Source organism: Hipposideros armiger, unplaced genomic scaffold, assembly GCF_001890085.2.
Source record: "Hipposideros armiger isolate ML-2016 unplaced genomic scaffold, ASM189008v1 scaffold_136, whole genome shotgun sequence".
Lineage (NCBI taxonomy): Eukaryota > Metazoa > Chordata > Mammalia > Chiroptera > Hipposideridae > Hipposideros > Hipposideros armiger.
Genome location: NW_017731486.1, coordinates 2,134,579 through 2,153,879, shown reverse-complemented (window position 1 = coordinate 2,153,879; position 19,301 = coordinate 2,134,579). Strand labels below are relative to the sequence as shown.

The window sequence follows — 19,301 nt, the reverse complement described above, 5'->3', positions numbered from 1 at the left end:
ACTATAATTATATATACATATAACCTCGGGACATGGAGTAGAGTGCGGGAACGGACTCAATGGAATTGTAATAGATAAGCATGATATCGGGGGTGGGAGGGCAGTGGATGGGGGGGGGTTGTTACTTTGTGAGGGTGGAAAGGGTAACTATTTCATTGTTCTGTACACCTGAAACTAACAATAAAAAAAAAGAAAAAAAAAGAGGGTGTTAGCAAAGACATGAATTTGGACTGTGTAGATGATCTTGGGGAGGGTTCAAAGAAGGGGTAATTCTATGACTGGGGGGATCTTAATAAATTTTATCTAAAAGGTGGGACGACGGGAGCAAGGCTAAACTTGTAATAGATATGAAGCAACAGTCACTCATTCAGCTGGGAGAGAGAGATATTTGGTCATTCCTATGGTTTAGAAAATGTTTGCATTTTGTCTGTGTTCAGACATGACTATGGAGTGGTCTTGTTTTTGTCTTGATCCATCACAATCCCAGAGTGGTCTCTCTTTGTCTGATGTTGAGGTTCTGTGACACTATTTATGTTTAACAGGAGAATGCCAAGGCTTAGCTTTGAGAGCCAGGCCAGATCCTAGGAACATGGAGCCTCGGTGGGAGTGGAGGCCAGCTCTGGATATCAGGGGCAGCTTTTTTTTCTCATAATATATATACTTTTAAACAATGACATCAATCTTTTATTTAACTAAGCACTGCCCTTCATTCTGAAGGAAATGAAACAATTTCAAATCAGTACCTTCTTCTCAAGAAGCAGTATGAGAATATAATTTTGATTTAGCATATAATCTTCAACAAAAATAAAGTTTACACAATTCACTGGGAAACAAAAATACATGTGGAATGTATGTTAGTGTAATTCTCCATGGGTTACATGTATTATAGCTAAGAACAAAACAACATAATGAAATACTGAATAACCAGTTCATAATATTTTTTATATGAGATTATAAATCCTATAAAGTCAGATGCCACACTTTTTTCATTCCTTCTATTCCTAATATTTATATATAACCTAATATTTTACAAGGTGTTCAATAAATAATCTTTTTAAATGAATGAGTATATAAATGAGTGAGTAGATGAATAGGCTATGGATATTCTTTAACAGTCTTCTATTTAAATTATACTTAAAAGAGTTAAACTAAATGAAAAGAGCTCATGTCTTTTTAGTGGATATAAAGATGAGTCAGTCAGATCCAATCTGGAGACAGTCTTATCTTGAGGAATGTACATTAATCATAGGGTGACCATACAGTCTGAGCTGCCTGCCCAGGTCCAGTTCACGCCTGTTGTCTCATGTAATTATTAATAGTACCCCCTTTCATTGTCAAATATTCTGTGGTCTTAATGATAAAATATACGATCACCCTAAAGCAGTCCTTATAGAAGGGAGGACTGCTTCAGAAGAACAACTTGTGGATACCAGTCATGTGGGTTCTTAAATAAGGGGTGACAAATGAGAGGACTGCAAATGCTTTCTTAAGGCCTCTTTCTGCTCTCAAATTCTTAGACCCTGTAGGCAATATTTAAAGAGGCAAATAGGAAATGGACTTATTCTAAGCAGTAATACTGAGGGCCACTTAAAAACATGATTGACTCTCAAGAGTCTGCCCCTATATGGTAATCAGAATATGTATAACATTTGTCACATTTATTCCATCATATTAACCTTCTTAATTACACTATTCTTCTATTAACATTCATTTATATTATATGAGTATTTTTTGTTAGAGAATGAACAAAGATGGCCTACAATTTACTATGAATAATCCCATGTTGATAATTAAAATGGCACAAGTTCACCCCAACCCTCAGATTCATTAAGCTGGGACATACATTAAAGCTTATTTAAGTTCAACTCCCTGATTTTACAGATGAGGCCTCGAAGGTCCAGAAAGACTGAACTATTTTGTCCAAGGTAAGTGAATAATTATTGTGATCAGGCATAGAACCAACATTGTTCTAGCTTCTCAACGGTAAAATTCTCTTGACAATAATTTTACATAGAAATAATAATTAAATGTATTTTTTTAAAAAGATTTTTATTGGGGGGTTGGGGGGATGGGAACAGCGCTGGGGAATTGGAGGAAGGGGAACAGACAAGTTGCTGTCTTTTTTTTTGTTGTTCTTCAGTCTAGTTGTGGAGGACGTTGCTTCACTGGCCCAAGTTGGCACCATCATTGCGCTCTTCCTGGGTGAGGCAGATCAGTCGCCGGCTTCTGGACGGCCGCTCACTCTGGCTGCTGGCTGCTCACGCTGGCTGCTGGCTACACACGGTAGCCCATGGCAACTCACTGCCACAGAGGCTGCAGCCTATGCCGTGGCCGGCGACTCACGGCAGCCCAGCTCCAGGTTGAGCTGTTGTTCAGCATCTTAGCTGCGGAGGGCAGTGTCACTGGCCCTCATATGTGGGATCCGAACTGGGGGCCTCTGGCGTCCCAAACCAGTTCTTAACCATCACGCCACTCGGCCGGCCCTAAAATGTATTTTTACGTGTGATCTTATTCAGTGTCCTATCTCCTGAATGAATCAGGAAACTTATTTTGTAGGCACTATGGAACCTTCTATAAATCCACTGCTCTACTTTTGCTTTCCATATAAACCTACTCTTATTTTGTACGTAAAGATGTGGCCATAGACTCTGCATTTCTACCAACTTCACCAGGTGATTTTAATGTACTCAGGTTTAAGAGCCTCTGAAGTCACCACCACCACCATCACCACCTCTTACAGCTCCCAATCCGGGTATGAGGAGGGGTCAGTGGGTCCTTGTAGGGCTGGCCTGCTTCAGGTCCCATGTGGCATTTTGACAGTTACCCTGCCAGAGGAGCTGGAAGGCACCTACCCACCCCCAGGGCGAGATGCATCAGCTTCAATCCCAGAGGGCCACGTGACTTCAGGTTGTCTCTTTTAAACACCTAACTTTCCTGAAGCACCAAAATAATCACCCACTCTCTTACAAAAACCAAAAACCTCCTTTCCACTCTTTTCAAAGAAAATGCTTTCTTATGACTTAAACCAGAAATGATTTTATATGCTAAATGTGCTTTCATATTAAGGAAAAAAAACTGGAAAATAGCTATATGCCTAGGTTTGGACAAGGTTTTGAGGTTGTAGAAATTCTGCCTGTGAGTACAGAGCAGTAAGGGAAGTGTAGTCCTAAATCATATTTTTTTCCTCTATGAATCGAACCAAGTAAAAAGAAATTGATTTCTCTTTACATAAATGTATAGACACAGACTAGATTTCTAACTTTCCCTCCAATTTTGGTTTGTTCACATTTTAAAGAGTATTGAAGATTATTCCATTGATATTAAATAATAATGATGATATTGAAAATAGTACCTTATCCAAGGCCACAGAGAATACAAGTGACTCAGGCAGGATTTGAACCCATATTTACTTGGTGTCAAAGCCTCAGCACTTCTTGTAACCATACCACACTGCTCTTTGACAAGGAAGTCAGGGATGTAAGTCATAGCAAATTACTTCTTAAACCAATGCTACCGCATACAGTCCCTGGGCCTGTACTTAGGCTTCTGCAGAAGAATGATAAAATTGGAACAACACAGGGCTTAAAATGAATGGAACTGGTTACAGAGGTTGGGGAGGAGTCAAGAGGCAAAGGGGATGGTAAAGTAACCCAGAGATCTGCAACCACAGGAAGCCACTTACCACCCTTGACTGAGAGGCAACAAGAGGAGAAGTTATCAGAGGGAGTAGGTCATTCAGTGAAAGCTGGAACCCCAATAAGCCAGTCCATAAAGGAGACCCAGCTACTCTGAAGTGGCCACTTGGGACAAAGAGAGAAGATAAGAAATACCCTGGTTTCTCCTTTGCTGTTACACACTCCAATCTCCTGACAGCGCCTCCCACTGGCTCAACCCAATCAGCACACCCAGGAACCTGAAAAACCAACCTTTATGGGTTGTTCCCCTCTCTACAGAGCGGAGTCCAGGAAGGGCAATGACTAGGTCTGAGGGCAGACAAACCCAAACAGGCACATCCACACTGGATTTTGTTGTTTTTTTTCCCAGAATAAAATATTTTAAGATTCCTTTAAATAGTAAACCCCATAATGCCTTTAGACTAACTTGATTCAACAACAAAAATTTTTAAGTCACATGTGACTTTGAAAACAAGTAGGTATCTTTTTTATACTACCTATAACTCACCGAATATTGGAAAACAAGGAAAAATTATTGAACACCTCCTTGCCAAGGACCAGCAGAAACAATTGCCAGGGTAATTAGGAGTACAAATTTTGTTTGACTTATTACCCAAGGGAAAGAGAAGCTGGCTATAAATAGCGTGATCATTTGGCTCATATATTTTGGAAGACAAACTTAGGGAAACATTTTTAAGATGGCCTTTTGTACGATTACATACGGTCTGATGAGCTGGCAAGCTTGTGCTAAGAGTCCTGGACATAATTCTTCAGAAATGTGAGGGTGTTCGAGACTTCTGGGTCTCTGGAGGAATTTCTAGGTGAAGGTTCTGGAGCCTGAGTTCCCGGTCAGTTGTGCTCTGGGAACTGACAGCTATCACGTTCTGATTAATTGGCAGTCGACTGAAGGGGAGAGTTCGAGCGCCCTCTAGGGGAGAGCTGGTTACGACAGGCGTGGTGGCTGGGCACCTTTAAGGCTTTTCTGCAGTGTTGTTTGTCATCACCCGGGTCTTCTCCAAAATCTCCCTGAAATATGGCTGTGGTCTTATTAGATCTTGCGTCAAAGAAGAGTCAGTACAGATTATGTTTTGTGTGTGCTGTCATACAAGGACAGGAATTGCCAGATTAACCACTCACAAAAAACGTAAGTCAGCAGCAGAGTACCGAAGTTTCAGTGTCCTCAGAGCTCAGTCACAGGACCGTGGCTGGCATCTCCTTGGGGATTTGAGGAGAAAGCAGACCGGATATCTTCTGGGAGTATGGCTCTCCTGACTTACAGGAGGTTTTTAAAAAATCATTTTATCATGTGTTTTTTGAAGGAGGTGGCGAAGTAGGGTACTTAGTTGTGAAGATCACAGATTTTGAAGTCTTTTTTTCCTTTTATTTTCACACGTTTGTCCCCTTTTCTCTACCCCAGCTCCTCATCTGTGCTTACTGCCACAGCCAGTAACTCCTCCCCTCATCGGCTTCCCTATCCTTGCTGCTGCCGGCCCATGGAATCTTTCTAAGTAAATAGGATCAGTCATGCTCAGGATCCTCTTCCCCCACCCCCACCCCCTGCTGTGAAAATACCCAAACTCTGTTGCAAAAAAATGTGGTCCCACCCACCCTCCTGTGTTATCTCATGTACAGCCCCTGCTTGCCCCTTTGCCTCCCTGGTCTAGACAACAAGCTGGGCCTTATTCATTTGTGTATTACCCAACATCCTATGCCTAGGACTAAAACTGTGCTCAACGGTATTTGTAAAGTACTTTACAGTTTACACAGTGTTATCTCGTGTTTGCTCAGTTAATCCCACAAACATTCAGGCAGCAGCATTTTCTAATCATACAGGCGAGGGAACTGAGGCCCAAAGAGGTCAGTGGCCCACGTTAGACTCTCAAGTGGCAGACACGGTACTCAAACTCCCGGTTCTCTGAGGGGATGGCATGTAGGACTGAGAATTCTACAGACGTGGGTGTGAATCTTGACTCAGTCAAGTACTGGCTAAGACACCAACTGCACCTCCCTGCACCTGTGTTCTCATCCTTAGAGAAGACATAATTCCAATTCGTGCTTGTTATGAGGATGAAATAAAGCAATGCCTATGAAGTGTCTAACAGTGCCTGGCTTGCAGCCGGCACTATAAATCTGAGTTCCCTTTCTGACCCCAAGCTTGGCGAGCTGCTTCTCCCATTTCTACAGCAGCTCCACCTTCTCTGAGCTCCGGAGGCCACCGAGCGTGCCAACTGTGGAGCAGTGTGTCTGTTTTGACGCTATAGCTGCATAAGGTACCAGCAATCCTTAATGACGTGTGAAGGAACTACCAGCACAACGTTGAGAGAACACCAGTGGAGGGAACTAAGGGTCAGGGGTTGGATTACGGGGCCCCTGGTGGTCAAACGAGGGAAAGAGGCTCCCTAAGGTACACACTACAGGGAGGCCCACCCACGACTCCCGGATCTCCAGTCTTCCCCAAGAGGCCAGTGCCCGCCCCTCCCCCGCCCCCCACTTCACCTCTCCTACTGCCCTCCCTTCCCAGCACCTGGTACTGTCTCTGGGCACTCAAAAAGCAAGGAGGGTCCCAAGCCGGTGAGGGCTGGGGGACGCAGCCCGCGAGCGAGCCTGGGGGAGCGAGGCCCCGCCCGCCTGCCCTCCCTCCCCCACCACCAGCGCCGGCTGGCAGCAGGCGAGACATGCGCACCCGGCGACCAGACGCAGGGCGCCGGGAGGCGGGGAAACGCGCGCGCAGTTCTCTCCGCCGGGAGCCGTCGCTGGCCGGATCGGGCAGGCGCTGCTGAGAGCGGCCGGCAGTGGGCGGGGAGCAGGACTCGGGAGCTGGGAGCGCGCCTCTAGCGCTGCTGTGGGACGAGTGCGGGTGCGCGAGACCGCGGCAGCGCACCCACGAGCTCCAATTGGAGCGCAGCGTCCAGGGATGCGTGCGGTAGGGAGCTGCCGCGCTGCTGTGCCGGGAGAATTCCGGCAGCAGTGACCTCAGCAAGGGGAGACCGAGGCGGCAGCGACAGCGAGCCCCGCGGGATTCTCGGGGTCAGGGGTGCGGGGGGGGGTGCAGCGCGGGAACGCAGGAGCGCGGGGCGCAGACTCGGCGGGATTGGGGGACAGTGATGAGCAAGCGCGCGGAGTGGTTGCACGCTGCCGCCGCTACCCGGAGCGTCTGCCACCCAAACTGCTGCTCACGGTCCCGGCCGCGGCAATGGAGACGCTGAATGGTCCCGCGGGCGGTGGCGCCCCGGTCACGAAACCGCAGCTTCCCAGACAACACTACCGCCACCACCTTCACCCGCTGGCAGAGAGGAGGCGGCTGCACCGTGCACCATCGCCCGCCAGACCATTCCTCAAGGACCTGCATGGCCGGCCTGCGGCGCCCAGCCCAGCCCCGGCCGCCACCTCCTCCGGCGGATCCCCAGCGCCCGCCGCCCCGCGTTCGCCCAGCCTCGCGGGCAAGACGCCGCCCTTGCCGGCGCCCCTGGCCGCGCCCGGCCGCCTCTCCCGGCGCAGCGGCGGTACCCCTGGCGCGAAAGACAAGCCGCCGCCGGGCTCCGGGGCCAGAGCAGCTGTCAGTGCCAAGGCCGCTCCGGGCCCCAGGAGGGCAGTGCGCGCGGGGCCCACCGAGCCGCTGCCCCGGGCTGGGAAGCCAACGCCTCTGCTCGGGGCCGAGCCGCCGCCCGTTGCAGCCAAGGGCCGCAAAGCCAAACGAGGCTCCGGGGCGACCGCAGCCCGCCCCGCGGGTCCCCCGACCCTCGCCGTCCCGGTCCCGACGTTGATCCACGCCATGCCCTCCGCGGCCAGCCTCCCTGCCCCTGGCTCGCGCATCAGCCGGACGGACAGCAGCTCGGACCTCTCGGACTGCCCCTCCGAGCCCCTGTCAGACGAGCAGCGCCTGCTCCCCGCTGCGAGCAGCGACGCCGAGTCAGGCACGGGCTCCAGCGACCGGGAACCTCTGCGAGGAGCCCCCGCGACAAGCCCTGCAGCTCGAGGGGTGCCGCCAGGCAGCCCAGAGCACCCAACACTCCTCGCCGCGTCCCCCGCCGCTGGAGCCTTCCTCGGGGGTCGGAACAGCCCGGGCGGGGCAGAGGATGCCGCGTGGCGCGCGCCCTCAGAGCGAGCGGTCCCCGGGACTCCCAAGGAACCGGGCCCGGGGGAGCAGCCCCGGCTGGTCCCGGCGGTGGAGGAAGAGGAGCTGCTGCGGGAGATGGAAGAGCTGCGCTCGGAGAATGACTATCTCAAGGTGAGCAGCGGGCTGCCCAGGGTGTCCGGAGGCGACACTCCAGGGGCTGGGTGCGGGCAGGGACCCGCGAGCCCCGCCTTCCCGGCCCTGACAAGTGCTTTCTCCCTTCTGCCTTTCATTTTCCTGTTCCGGAACATAGTGGTCATTGGAAACTTAAGCTAAAACTTATGGAAGGAGCAGCAAGACCTGTGGGTCCGGGCAGCTAATCAACCCACTTAGCTTTTCTTGTTTCTAGAAGTTTTGCTTCTCTCGCCTGATGCCTTTGCCCCTGTCGATGTGCTGGGGGAGAGGTGGCTATAATCACATTTTGGGTACACAGTCGATCCCCCACTTCCCATACGTGCCCACCCACCCTCACCTGTGGGAGCGGGTCATCCTCAGCCAGGAAGGTCTGGTCCTGGCTCCTTGCGGAGGTGTGTTACCTCCGGTGCCCACCAGCCTGCTGCTTCTGCAATTACAGAAAGCCAGGCGCTCTGTGTCTCCTTCCGGGGTTCAGAAAGCACAGGCAGCTTTCCAGGATAAACCGTAAGTTCAGGGGTCCTTTGAGTGTGGCCTAGGTTTAGTTCAGGTACAACAGTGTCTTGCTCCTCAGGCCTCTGTAAAGCGTTCATGAGCCGTTTATGCTTTCCTCGTCAGGACAGGCCACTTGATGGCCTCCACGCGCCAGCCAGCACTTTCGAGGGAATCGCAACCTCTGCCACCCTATCTTGAGTCTTTTCCCGCAGGGCCTGCGAGTCATGGCCTCTGGGTCTTGTTAGCTTTGGGGCACCCAATGTGATTGCATCTTTTCTCGGAGTAGGAGGCTGGCGCTGCAAAATAGAGGGTTTAGATGATGTTGTGGTAGCCAAGACAATCAAGGTGACCTGAGAGAAAATACGAGGGATTATACTGAGGGCAACCGTTTTAATTTATTGTAATCCTCAGGTTAGTAAATAGCTTCAGTTATATAAACCTATTCATGTTTCTATTAAGACCATATATTCTCCCAAACCACTGGGGTGGCCCTCCTTTATCAGTGGGTTATGATTTGTACTGTTTTCTCAGCAAATGCTGAACTTACGTGATTGAGGCCCAGTTTCTGGTGGATGGGACCAAGGGTGTGAGCTTTAATGGTGAATGGTGGTGAAGTGCGCAGTTTAAACTGGAATCAGTTAACTGCTGAGTGTTTCCTAAACCTTTTATCAGGAGCTACTCTGACCAACTGAGCCCAGTAGATATTTTATCTTGTGTAAAAATGTAACAGTGGGGCAGAGAAGGAGAAACGTGAAAAAAGAGAGTAGATTGGAACTTGGAGTGAGATGTTTCAAATAGTATATTTACTATTTAGTAGATTTACTATTTCATATATAGTATATCACTATCATTTAATAATAGACAACAAAGTAAATTCAAAGGTGTTGAAGAGAAAGGACACTATATTGTGTGGGACTCTATCTAAAAGCAGCACTGTGGTAAATCTTCAACAAATGTAAACTCCCTGAGGGTGAGAAAGATAATCTTGTTCAGTTTTGTAGCCCCAGCTGTTAGCATAATCACCAACCCAGTGTTTCTGATTGATGTTGATCCAAATTGTGACTGCTAAGGAAGAAGGAAAATTTTTTTTTGAGAAAAGATGTTTCTTATTACATTTTTTATCTTAAGGTAGGCAGTCCAACATCATTTCAGGGTTCATTCCCGGGTAACTGGTTATTTGCTTTATCTCTTCATGTTGTTAGTTTCTCAGTGCATGAAATAGGTGCCTGACCCTGGAATCTGATCTGGTTAATTTGATATTTCAGTGAATCTTCACAACAAATAGAGTATGATTGTTGTTACATTGGGTCGTCGGGAAAGTCATGATGCATTTTTGCATTGAAAAACATAGAAAAATACGTCATGACTTTCCCGATGACCCAGTATTTATCATAACCCCAATTTCACAGACAAGGATGCTGAGACCCAGAAAACGTAAATGACTTGTCCAAGGTTATACAGCTTATAAGTGGTGCAACTTCCATTTTCCCTGCCTCCAGAGCCTTTGTTCTTTTCACTGCACCAGACTACATCTTCTTTCCAGCAAGGCTGCTTTTCTAAGAGTATGCTGCTTGCCTTAGAGTTGTATTAGCTCAAAATGTTCCCAATTTTTTTAACTTTCCTAGGAGGCCTGTTTTCTTTTTAGGTGAAAGGGCCATAATGAACATCTCTCTACTAGCCTGTGTATAAATAGCTATATAAGTCTCACTGGCAATATTTAATTTGTGGGAAATATTCAGTTGCCATTTCCTGTGGAGCAAGTGTCACGGCCACCTGTTTACTATTTCTGAGGCCATCTCCCAGCCATTCCTCTGACAGTAGGAGAGAGAAGTGAGTAGATGAGGCCTGAAGGAGACCATAAGAACGATCACAAATGTATGATCACAAATATATGTGTGAGTTATGTGTTTGGTCATTCAGAAGCTTAAACGACAATATTCAGTTTGGGAAAGAAACACAACAATTCTGGTAGACTTTTCTAAAGGTCGCTGAGCCCGCACCCACTTGTGCAAAATTGGTGGGGAGCATCGATGACCTCATGGGGTAGAGGCTGTAGGCACGCCTTCACATGTGGTGTTTAGAACATGCACATTATGAGTCAGAACTTCTCTTTTTATTGCTCTTTTTGCTCAGTGGTACTTTTTTACATGGTAGGTGAAAGTGCAGTCTTGACCTCCTGCTTTCTTAGGGAATATTGCACAGTATTCTGGCAATTGGTTAGAGCATCCCTCTGTTCAAATGTTACCCAAGAAAAAGAGACTGAGCCCAGAAATTTTACTTTGATACATTCTGGTGGATTGTGACCACATTTAGTATAACTTCTTTCCTGAGTCAGTTTTGTCTTCATTACTGTACAAGACTGTTATACCTTCTAAGGTAGAATGACCAAGGGGTAATCAAGCAGAAAAATAAGGCCTGCAAAACCATAGGAGGATGTCTTATTGATCAGGAAATTCAAATAGAATTCTCCTGGTTTTTAGCCAGACTTACTGCTGTATTTTTTTAAAAATAGTGAATGTCAACAGAGAAGTATGCTTTCTATTGTGCAGTATGGGGCCATCCCTGGCCCTGCTTTCTATTCCTTCTCTACCTTCATTAAAGGGCACCAAGGTGACTCAATGAAAAATGCAAAAATTCCTCAATCCAGGTAGTGGGCATTTTGCATAAACACAGTTAGAAAAGCACTCTTGTTTTCCCTTTACCTCGGATGAACTTGAATATATTTGGAAGTATTCTGAAATTAAGGTGAACAGTTAAGTTCAGTTACCTAAAGTCCTTTGCTTTTTTCTCACACCAAACCCAGGCACGTTTCTTAATGATGAGGACTTCCACAAAATGTGGCTGGTATGTTTCCTGCTTGCCACCACTGTGTTTTGCTCAAGTGTTCTGAGACAGTCAGATAAGCCTTAGTGCTCATTGTGAACAACATATTAATTATATTCTCTGTTTCCACAGGCTTTTCAGGAGGATCTAATCACATTGAGTTTATTGGCCTGTTTTGCAAAGGCTTTTCACATTACTGGTGATGTACTTACAACACCCCCACACCTTGCTCCCAAATGGTATACTCCTAAGGGCTGATGTCTTGTAGGATCCGTGAGGGTTGGTGTAGTGAAGGGCTGCTGCTTTAAAAAATTTTTTTTTGCTCTGCTTTCTCAGTTGTTTCATAAGAATCATTTTTGGTTAAAACAAAAGAAGTCAGTGCTAGCTACAAGGGCAGATAACATTGGATTCTTCGAGAGGAGTGATTTCCTAATGGAGATCGTTGGGAAGGTCTTTATGGTTTTGTAAAATGCAGTGCATCACCACTAAACCAACCTTATCATCCTGTTCCTCACTTGAGGTCATCTCTTGAGTTTCAAGCTCTGATATGTTTTTGTTAAATTTGGCTGCCTGGATTCCAGGCACTGAATGTGGCCCAGAGAGAGGGGGGGCACTGTGCGGTAAGACCAAGCAGTTCTGAAGTGCTTCAGCTCCTCCTCCTCTCCTCTTTCTCCCTTTCTTTTAGAAGGGTTAAATGGACAGCATTCTTGTCCTTTCCTGACACTGCACTTTCTACATCCATTCTTTATTCAGCCTGTGAAAGAGCGGCTGTAATAATCAGGTGGCAAGATAATGTAGAACAGGGCAAATAGCCCATCAGCTGCTGGGTGAACTGTCACTTGGTAAACAATGGTTAGCAGCCCCTGCACCTTCTTAGCTACAGCTGGGGCTCTGCAGAGAACATTTCCATTGTCCGGAGGGAAATGAAGTGGATTATTTGTATATTACAGCAGACAATAGTTTCTTTCTACAACTCCCAGAAGATGGAATTATTACAACAGTAGCCAGATGACTCCTACTGTCCAAATTGGGTCTATTTGAAGAGAGGTTATTAAAATAGAACTAGTTATTGATTTTGGGTTGTTGAAAGGAGATCAAGACTTGAATAAAATTATCAGTATGATCAAGAATTTTCATCAGTTATACTAGGAAACCATGGATATGGTTTTTATTTTGCATTTGTGGCTAAAATTATCTTCATAGAAGTTTCATTGAAACATTTCATTTTAATCTTGGTTTACTCTAGTATACACATGGTACCTCATTATTCCTCTAATTTTATATATATTCATTATCTGCAGGCAAAGGGGGAACCTTATAAAATAAGGTTCAATTTGTTATCTGCAGGTGAAGGGGAATAGTTGAAGAGATTCATACTACTTCAAGATTTCCTTTCACATAACAAAATTTGATAAATATATTTAATTAAAATTGATTAGCTTTTCAATGAGGTAATGATTTAACATTTAAATGTCTGATAGACCTGATGTTAATTCAGTATAAAGCTGTTAAGGGCATTTATTTTCTTATTAATTTCTGTGTAGAAAAAAAATAACAGCAAATTTTCAGTTTTACTACTACGTCTAAACTGTATCTGCCAGAAACTTTTTGTTCTGCTTGATTTGGTTTTCTTAAACATTTAAATGGCCGACATCTTTACGGTTCTTTAATACAATGTTTTCTAAGTTAGAGCATGCTGTCAGAAAATTAATACAATGTTAGTTTGAAAATCACTAACCATCATGACCCTAATCTGAATAATCACAGTTTTTGCTTTTCAAATGTCTGCTGCCAGCTTACAATATTTATAATTTGTTTTTCTTGTAACTTCTTTTCACTGTACATGAAAATTGCTTTTTTCGAGGCTCTATGAAAAGAATTGAAACACTGGTTTCGTCCCATCTCTGAAAAAGACTAGTGTTGGGAAGCCATTTAAACTTTTAGAATCTCAATTTCCTCATTTTTAAAAGGGGTATTAATATCTTTTCTGCACATTGTAATATTTTTCTGGGGCCCAGTTGTGATAATGGACATACTTGCACATTGACAATTGTCAAGCTCTAAATGTTAGCCTGCTTTTACTATTTTACACAGATAGGTAGCTTTTAAAAGTACAGTTTAAGACTTATTATTGTTTCCTATGTCCTGGTTGTTGCAAATAATTTATAGTGTTTTTTGGAAGAGCATTTGTTTGGAACCAGATAACCTGGGTTTACAGTCTAGCTTCCATTTCTTAGCAGGGACTTTGGACATGTTAACTTGTTGGTTTGATTTCCTTGTCTATACAATGGGGTTAATGTTCCTGGAAGGCTTGTCATAGGGTTAGTAATGACAGTCAAGTGCTTAACAAAGGATGTCTTCTGTTCTACAAATTTAGTTACAGTATGAGTTACAAAAACAATGATTCAGATACTTGCAATTATGGTCTCTCCTTAATTTTGCCTCACTGCAATTAATGTTATATCTGGCCTACTCAGTGATTTGGAGGTGTAGCCCTTAAACAGTTTATTTTAACCTGCAGTGGTTGTTTACACATCTATATAACATATCCAGCATCTAACATTAGGGTCAGTGATGGCCCTCCTATTACAAAGTCTGAAAACTAGAGAACATTTTTTTATGCCTGGCATTGGACCTTATATCTTCTTATGGCTGTATCGCATTTTCAAAACTGTGATTTGAGTAACAAGCAAATAATTCCAGGCATTGATGACTTTGGCTTTTATGGACAAGCTTTCTAGGTCGAAGAGCAATCACAAACAATTTCTTCCATGAACAGAATGGCCACAGTCACTGTATATTTATATGTATACATATAGTGATTATTGTTTGTATTGAACTATTTTTTATTAGCTACCCAATGGCACAATTACCTTTTTAAAATTCCAAAATGATTTTATTTATTAAAAAAATTTGTTTACATTTATTATTATTTTATATTAGGTTCAGGTGTATAGCATAGTGGTTAAACATTTATATATTTTACAAAGTGATCCCTCTGGTAAGTCTAGTATCCCCCTGGCACCATACATAGTTATAACAAGACACAATTGCCTTTTAACTGTACTCAGACACAAGGGTAGAGAGATTAGGGTATTTCTCAAAGTCGGATCCATCATATTCCTGGATGGAACCTGGGTGAAACTTGATCTTGATTTTGAAGATACTGGTTTTTTTTTTCTTCTTGTAAGTGTCTTAACTATTACATTGCTTTATGCACCAGAAACTAATAAAAAAAAAGAATTAAAAAAAATGAAGCTACTGTTTTTATCAAAAGAATGACACCCACAAGGCCCGTTTAAAGCTTGAGGTCTGCAGTTGGTCTCCTCTAGCATGGGGTGGGTCAAAGGCACAGCTCCCGCATGGCATCAGTCCAAGCCTCAGTGCGGGGATTCAGCATCAGCAAGAACCTCGTCTTTCTTAGAGGTTGGCAAGGACCTTCGTGAAATAGTTGAGTTCTCCAGTCCCCTGAAGAGCACAGCCAGTCCATTCTGTTCACATATATTCAACTGACCAGCTTTTATGCTCATTCTAGTAACTGTCAGTCCCAGCAAATTTTCCTGCTAGGAATAAGATTTATAGGGAAGAAGGCTCCATGAAGGAAAAAAGAAAAGAAATGAAACTTGCTTATACTTCACAACATTTTCAGTGTTAAGATTTACCTTTTTTAAGACCTTTCTTAGAACATCTTATATCTTTAATGATGTTTTCATCACTGGTACAGAAATTCTGTAAGAACACTTAGAAGCCAAAAAGAAAACTAGTTTATTCATTTGGCCCCTAGGAAGTTGGTAAAGCTTTCTTGAACATTTGTTCTCCTTGGTAGACCATTGAAACAGGCTCCATTTGGAGTCATGGTCACTTGAGGAGGTCATTCTCTTGGTAAGGGTAGTGTGGACAGAGTGGGGAGAATCTGTGGGTTAGGGGTTGGGGAAATGAGATGGCATATCTTGTTCTTTCCAGTAGACTACTGCATACACTTGAGGTATTGGAGAACCATCTTCACCTTGTTTGTGCCAATCTGTGTTTTCCCATAAAGATTCCCAATTTATTTGTTACACTTTTTGTACTTAATCTTATCCAGGATAAAATATTCTTCAGGAGGTTTCTTTCTGTTCAATTTCTTTTTTACCTGAGGGTCTGATATTGGGAAACTCTTGAGCTTTATTGTAAGTAAATCCCCAGTTATAAGAACAAATGCAGGATTAGCAAGAGCGAGAATCCAGGAACAAACTGAATGTCAGAATGTGAGCTGACAATTTAGGGTGAAGTTTGGTAGAGTTTTTTCATGAATCTTGACATTACTTGAACAAAACAATGGGGATGACAGAGTGTGCCCTATTCTGGAGGCATTTAAGCTATCAGTTATCAAATGAATCAAGAAAATTCCTAGAATGCCTTCCGTAATCTCCCTCCTTCTAAACTGCTCCTTGTTAAGGTCTTTTATAATATTAGAATTTATATCTCACCTATTGCAGCTATGTCTTGGGGCTTGGGAAGAATTTTTCACGATTAGGCCACAAGACTGGAACAAAGCAAAGGTGCAGTTTTGTCTCATTTTGGTCAACTTTATGATTTTGTCTTTCTACATGTTGACTGTTGTTGTATATTCAGTCCACAAATATTTATTGAGAGCCTGCTGTGTGGCTTACACCACTCTGAGTGCTGTGAATACAAAGAAGAGCGAGATAATCAGGCTGTCTGCCCTTGTGTAGCTTATTTTTTAGTGTGGGCACAGATGGTAAATTGACAGCAGTGAGAGGTGGGAAGAAAATGGAGCAGGGCAAGGGATGAGAAACAGTGGGGTTGGGGGAGGAAGGTGGTCAGGGAAGGCATTGTGTGCCCTCCAAATTACTATGTGACAGGAGCTCTGCAAAGTGCTGGGAGGAGTGTTTAAGGAGAGGACATAAGAGGTGAAAGACCTGGAGCAGTCCTCTCCCCCTTGTCACCAGGGAATGAGGGGGTAGGTCAGAGGCCCTGGGGAGGGCTTTGAAGAATTTTTAGTTGTGATGGGAAGCCCCTGGAGGGTTTGAGCATGGGAGGAGGTGTGAGTTACATATTAAAAGGATAACTCTGGGTAGAGAATGGACTGTGGAAGAGGGGCGGCTGAGAGGGGAAGTAGGTAGTCCCATGTGATGGACTTAACCTGTTTGTTCAGCTGCCCCTTGAGAGGAATGGAGGTAGTAGTCCTTGGCAAGAGAGCACCCATAGGTATTTTGATGCTGAGCTGATAGCACTGGATTGGTTGTGGAATGGAAGGGGTGGAGGGGAACAACAGACAATGCCTGGGGTTTTCCTGTATCCGGTTGACAGCAAAGTAAAATAAAGGTTAGGTGAATTGAAAAAAGCAAACCCAGTGTGTATTTGAAATAATGCACAAGGTTTGATCTTTAGAATTGCGAGTCACCTAGTCAGTGCTGAAATTTGTATTTGGAACTGAATTTTAGGGACATTGGCAGGAAAGTTATACTTTCAAGTCAATTCACAGTTTATGATCCCACTAAATAAAGTTCATGTGCTTTGAAGACAGGGTCTATCCGGCTCATCTTTGAACCTGGTTTGTACCTTACAGATGGGGTCAATTTTGGTTGGAATCTAAAAGTTTAATCATCTGTAGAGTTGATTTCATTTATAATTGTGATTACATAAGGAAATACTGGTAGTGGAATAAATGGTGAGAGGCCACAGTGAATAATCCAGGATGAATTTTAGTTTCTAGATCCATAAGTTTTGAGCAAACACCTGGTGGTTTGCTCTCATGGAAGAATTTCCAGAGGTCCCTGTGCCATATCACACAGGTGTGGCCATAAGCCGATGGTAAATGTGCAGATAGTTAATACTTAGTATTACAGAGGGAAAACACCATCCTTTTTTGACATACTTGGCTTATAAATCTACTCTGTCTGATTCGTGTAGGATGAGTTGGATGAACTTCGTGCTGAAATGGAAGAGATGAGGGACAGTTATTTAGAGGAAGATGTTTACCAGCTGCAGGAGCTTCGGCGAGAACTGGACCGTGCTAATAAAAACTGCCGAATCCTGCAGTACCGCCTCAGGAAAGCCGAGCAGAAAAGCTTGAAAGTTGCAGAGACCGGTCAAGTGGATGGCGAGCTTATCCGAAGTCTGGAACAAGACTTAAAGGTGAATGAGTAGGGCTGATGGGCCGTGCATTCCCAGAAGGAGCCACTGTGGACAGGATCACAGATCCTGGGCCCCACTTACTTGTGGTCTTAATGTTCTGTTAGTGTTTTTCTCTCTCAATACATTTCAGCATGAATATTGTTGTTTACTTTATGAACGAAAGTTCATAGGGTGTGGGTAGTCATATGGCTTTGATGGCCTCAGATTAAAATCTGTTACATGACCTAGAATCCTTAAACTTAAATAAGAAAGAAAAGAAAAGAAACCATCATAATAGATGTATAATGAAAAAGAATTACTACCTGGCAGTTGGTCTCATAACTGTACAGAAACTCCTTCTAAAGATCTGAAAAAGTTTAAAAAAAATATACTGATTATTAATTCATTTATAGTCAAAGACCGCTCTTAAAAATTGACCATAGTCACTTAATATTTTTATTGCTTTTTAAGTTTCTAGGGTACAGAAAACCTGAAATTACCATAACCCTAGTGAGACTTGTGCAGTGGTGATTTAACTGAAGGAGAGAAATAGGATCATAACTAATTGTCGCAAGTGTCTTTGAGAACATTGGCAGAAGTTGGAATCAGGTGAAGAAATCCCAGATGTTAAACCATTTGCTCTCTCCGTGGGTAGCATGGCTTCTCTCATGCCCTGATTATCAAATCATTCATCTAGAGATGAATTATGTACAATATCTTCCTTATTATGGGAGTACTTATGAAACCTTTTAGATAACAGGAAAAGAATCTTTGTAATTCTATCAAATTTATAAACCACTAACAAAATGTCATTCAATGTGATATAAGAGTGATTTATATTTCTCTTGCAAAATCTCTTTCTCATTTCCTTTGATAAAGTAAAAATGTTTAACTGCTTTTAACATTAAACTATTTTATCACAGCAGACCATATAAAACTTGACCACAGTAAACATCTACTGCATACAGAATTAATTTTGTTTTTTAGCAGGTAGGTTTAGTATTTCCTTAGGGTACAGAAATGTTTGTATTATTATTATTTATTTTTATTTTTTTCTGATTTATCACTTAAAGCACGTGCACCTGGGCAGAACTAACAGTCTTGGTGATATTCTATATGGAAGTAGGGCTATCCAAGGTGGCCTTTTAATTCAGATAAAAGTCGTATTCTCCCATGAAATAATGTGGATTTCATGTTTTAAACTAATATTCTCTTTTTTAAAAAATAAGTTTGCTAATATTGCTAAGGTCTTTGCTCTTTGGTGTAATACCATATCCCTTAATGATTCTGTCTTGTAAGTTGTTTGAATGTTGCCTTCATATCCTGATGTCTCTGTAGGTAGCCAAAGATGTATCTGTCAGATTACACCATGAACTTGAAACTGTGGAGGAAAAGCGTGCTAAAGCCGAAGATGAAAATGAAACTCTCCGACAACAAATGATTGAAGTAGAAATATCCAAACAGGCGCTCCAAAATGAGCTGGAGAGACTGAAAGAGGTAATCCAGAAACCTATGGGGATTTCTCCCTTAGGTTTAATTGTGAAGAACTTGGGACTCCTAGTGTCCTATTCTTATCATGGTTTAAAAGCAGGAGTTAGCAAACTATGGCCTGTGTGTATGGCCTGGGAACTGAAAGTGATTTTTACTTTTTTTATAGCGTTGTAAAACCACCACCACCACAAAAAATAAACCTAAAAAAGCAAAGAAAACTACATGACAAAGACTGTATGTTGCTTCCAAAGACTAAAATATTTATCTGGTCCTTTACCGAAAAGAAAAGGCTTGTTGAACCCTGGTTTAAAGCAATTTTTAAAAAATAATTTCTATTCAGATGAGCTGGCCATTAATTTTTTTATGTGTCCAAGTGGGGTGTATTATTACTAGAAGACAACATTAAGTGGTAGCTTTTTTTCTCAAGAGTCTTCTTTTCCAATGAGTTGGAA

At 43.5% G+C, this 19,301-nt stretch overlaps 1 protein-coding gene across 5 annotated transcripts in view; it reads left to right on the top strand.

Annotated features, from left to right (window-relative positions):
* Window positions 1–6,430: 6,430 nt before the first annotated feature.
* Window positions 6,431–19,301, top strand: part of MTCL1 (microtubule crosslinking factor 1) — a 132,146-nt gene continuing 119,275 nt past the window's right edge. For all 5 annotated transcript variants that reach the window (XM_019649960.1, XM_019649958.1, XM_019649957.1 and 2 more), the window contains exons 1-3: window positions 6,431–7,902; window positions 17,155–17,379; window positions 18,697–18,855. In XM_019649960.1, the coding sequence (XP_019505505.1) occupies window positions 6,868–7,902; window positions 17,155–17,379; window positions 18,697–18,855 (1,419 nt within the window). In that variant the 5' untranslated portion in view covers window positions 6,431–6,867. The remainder of the gene's footprint in view (window positions 7,903–17,154; window positions 17,380–18,696; window positions 18,856–19,301) is intronic.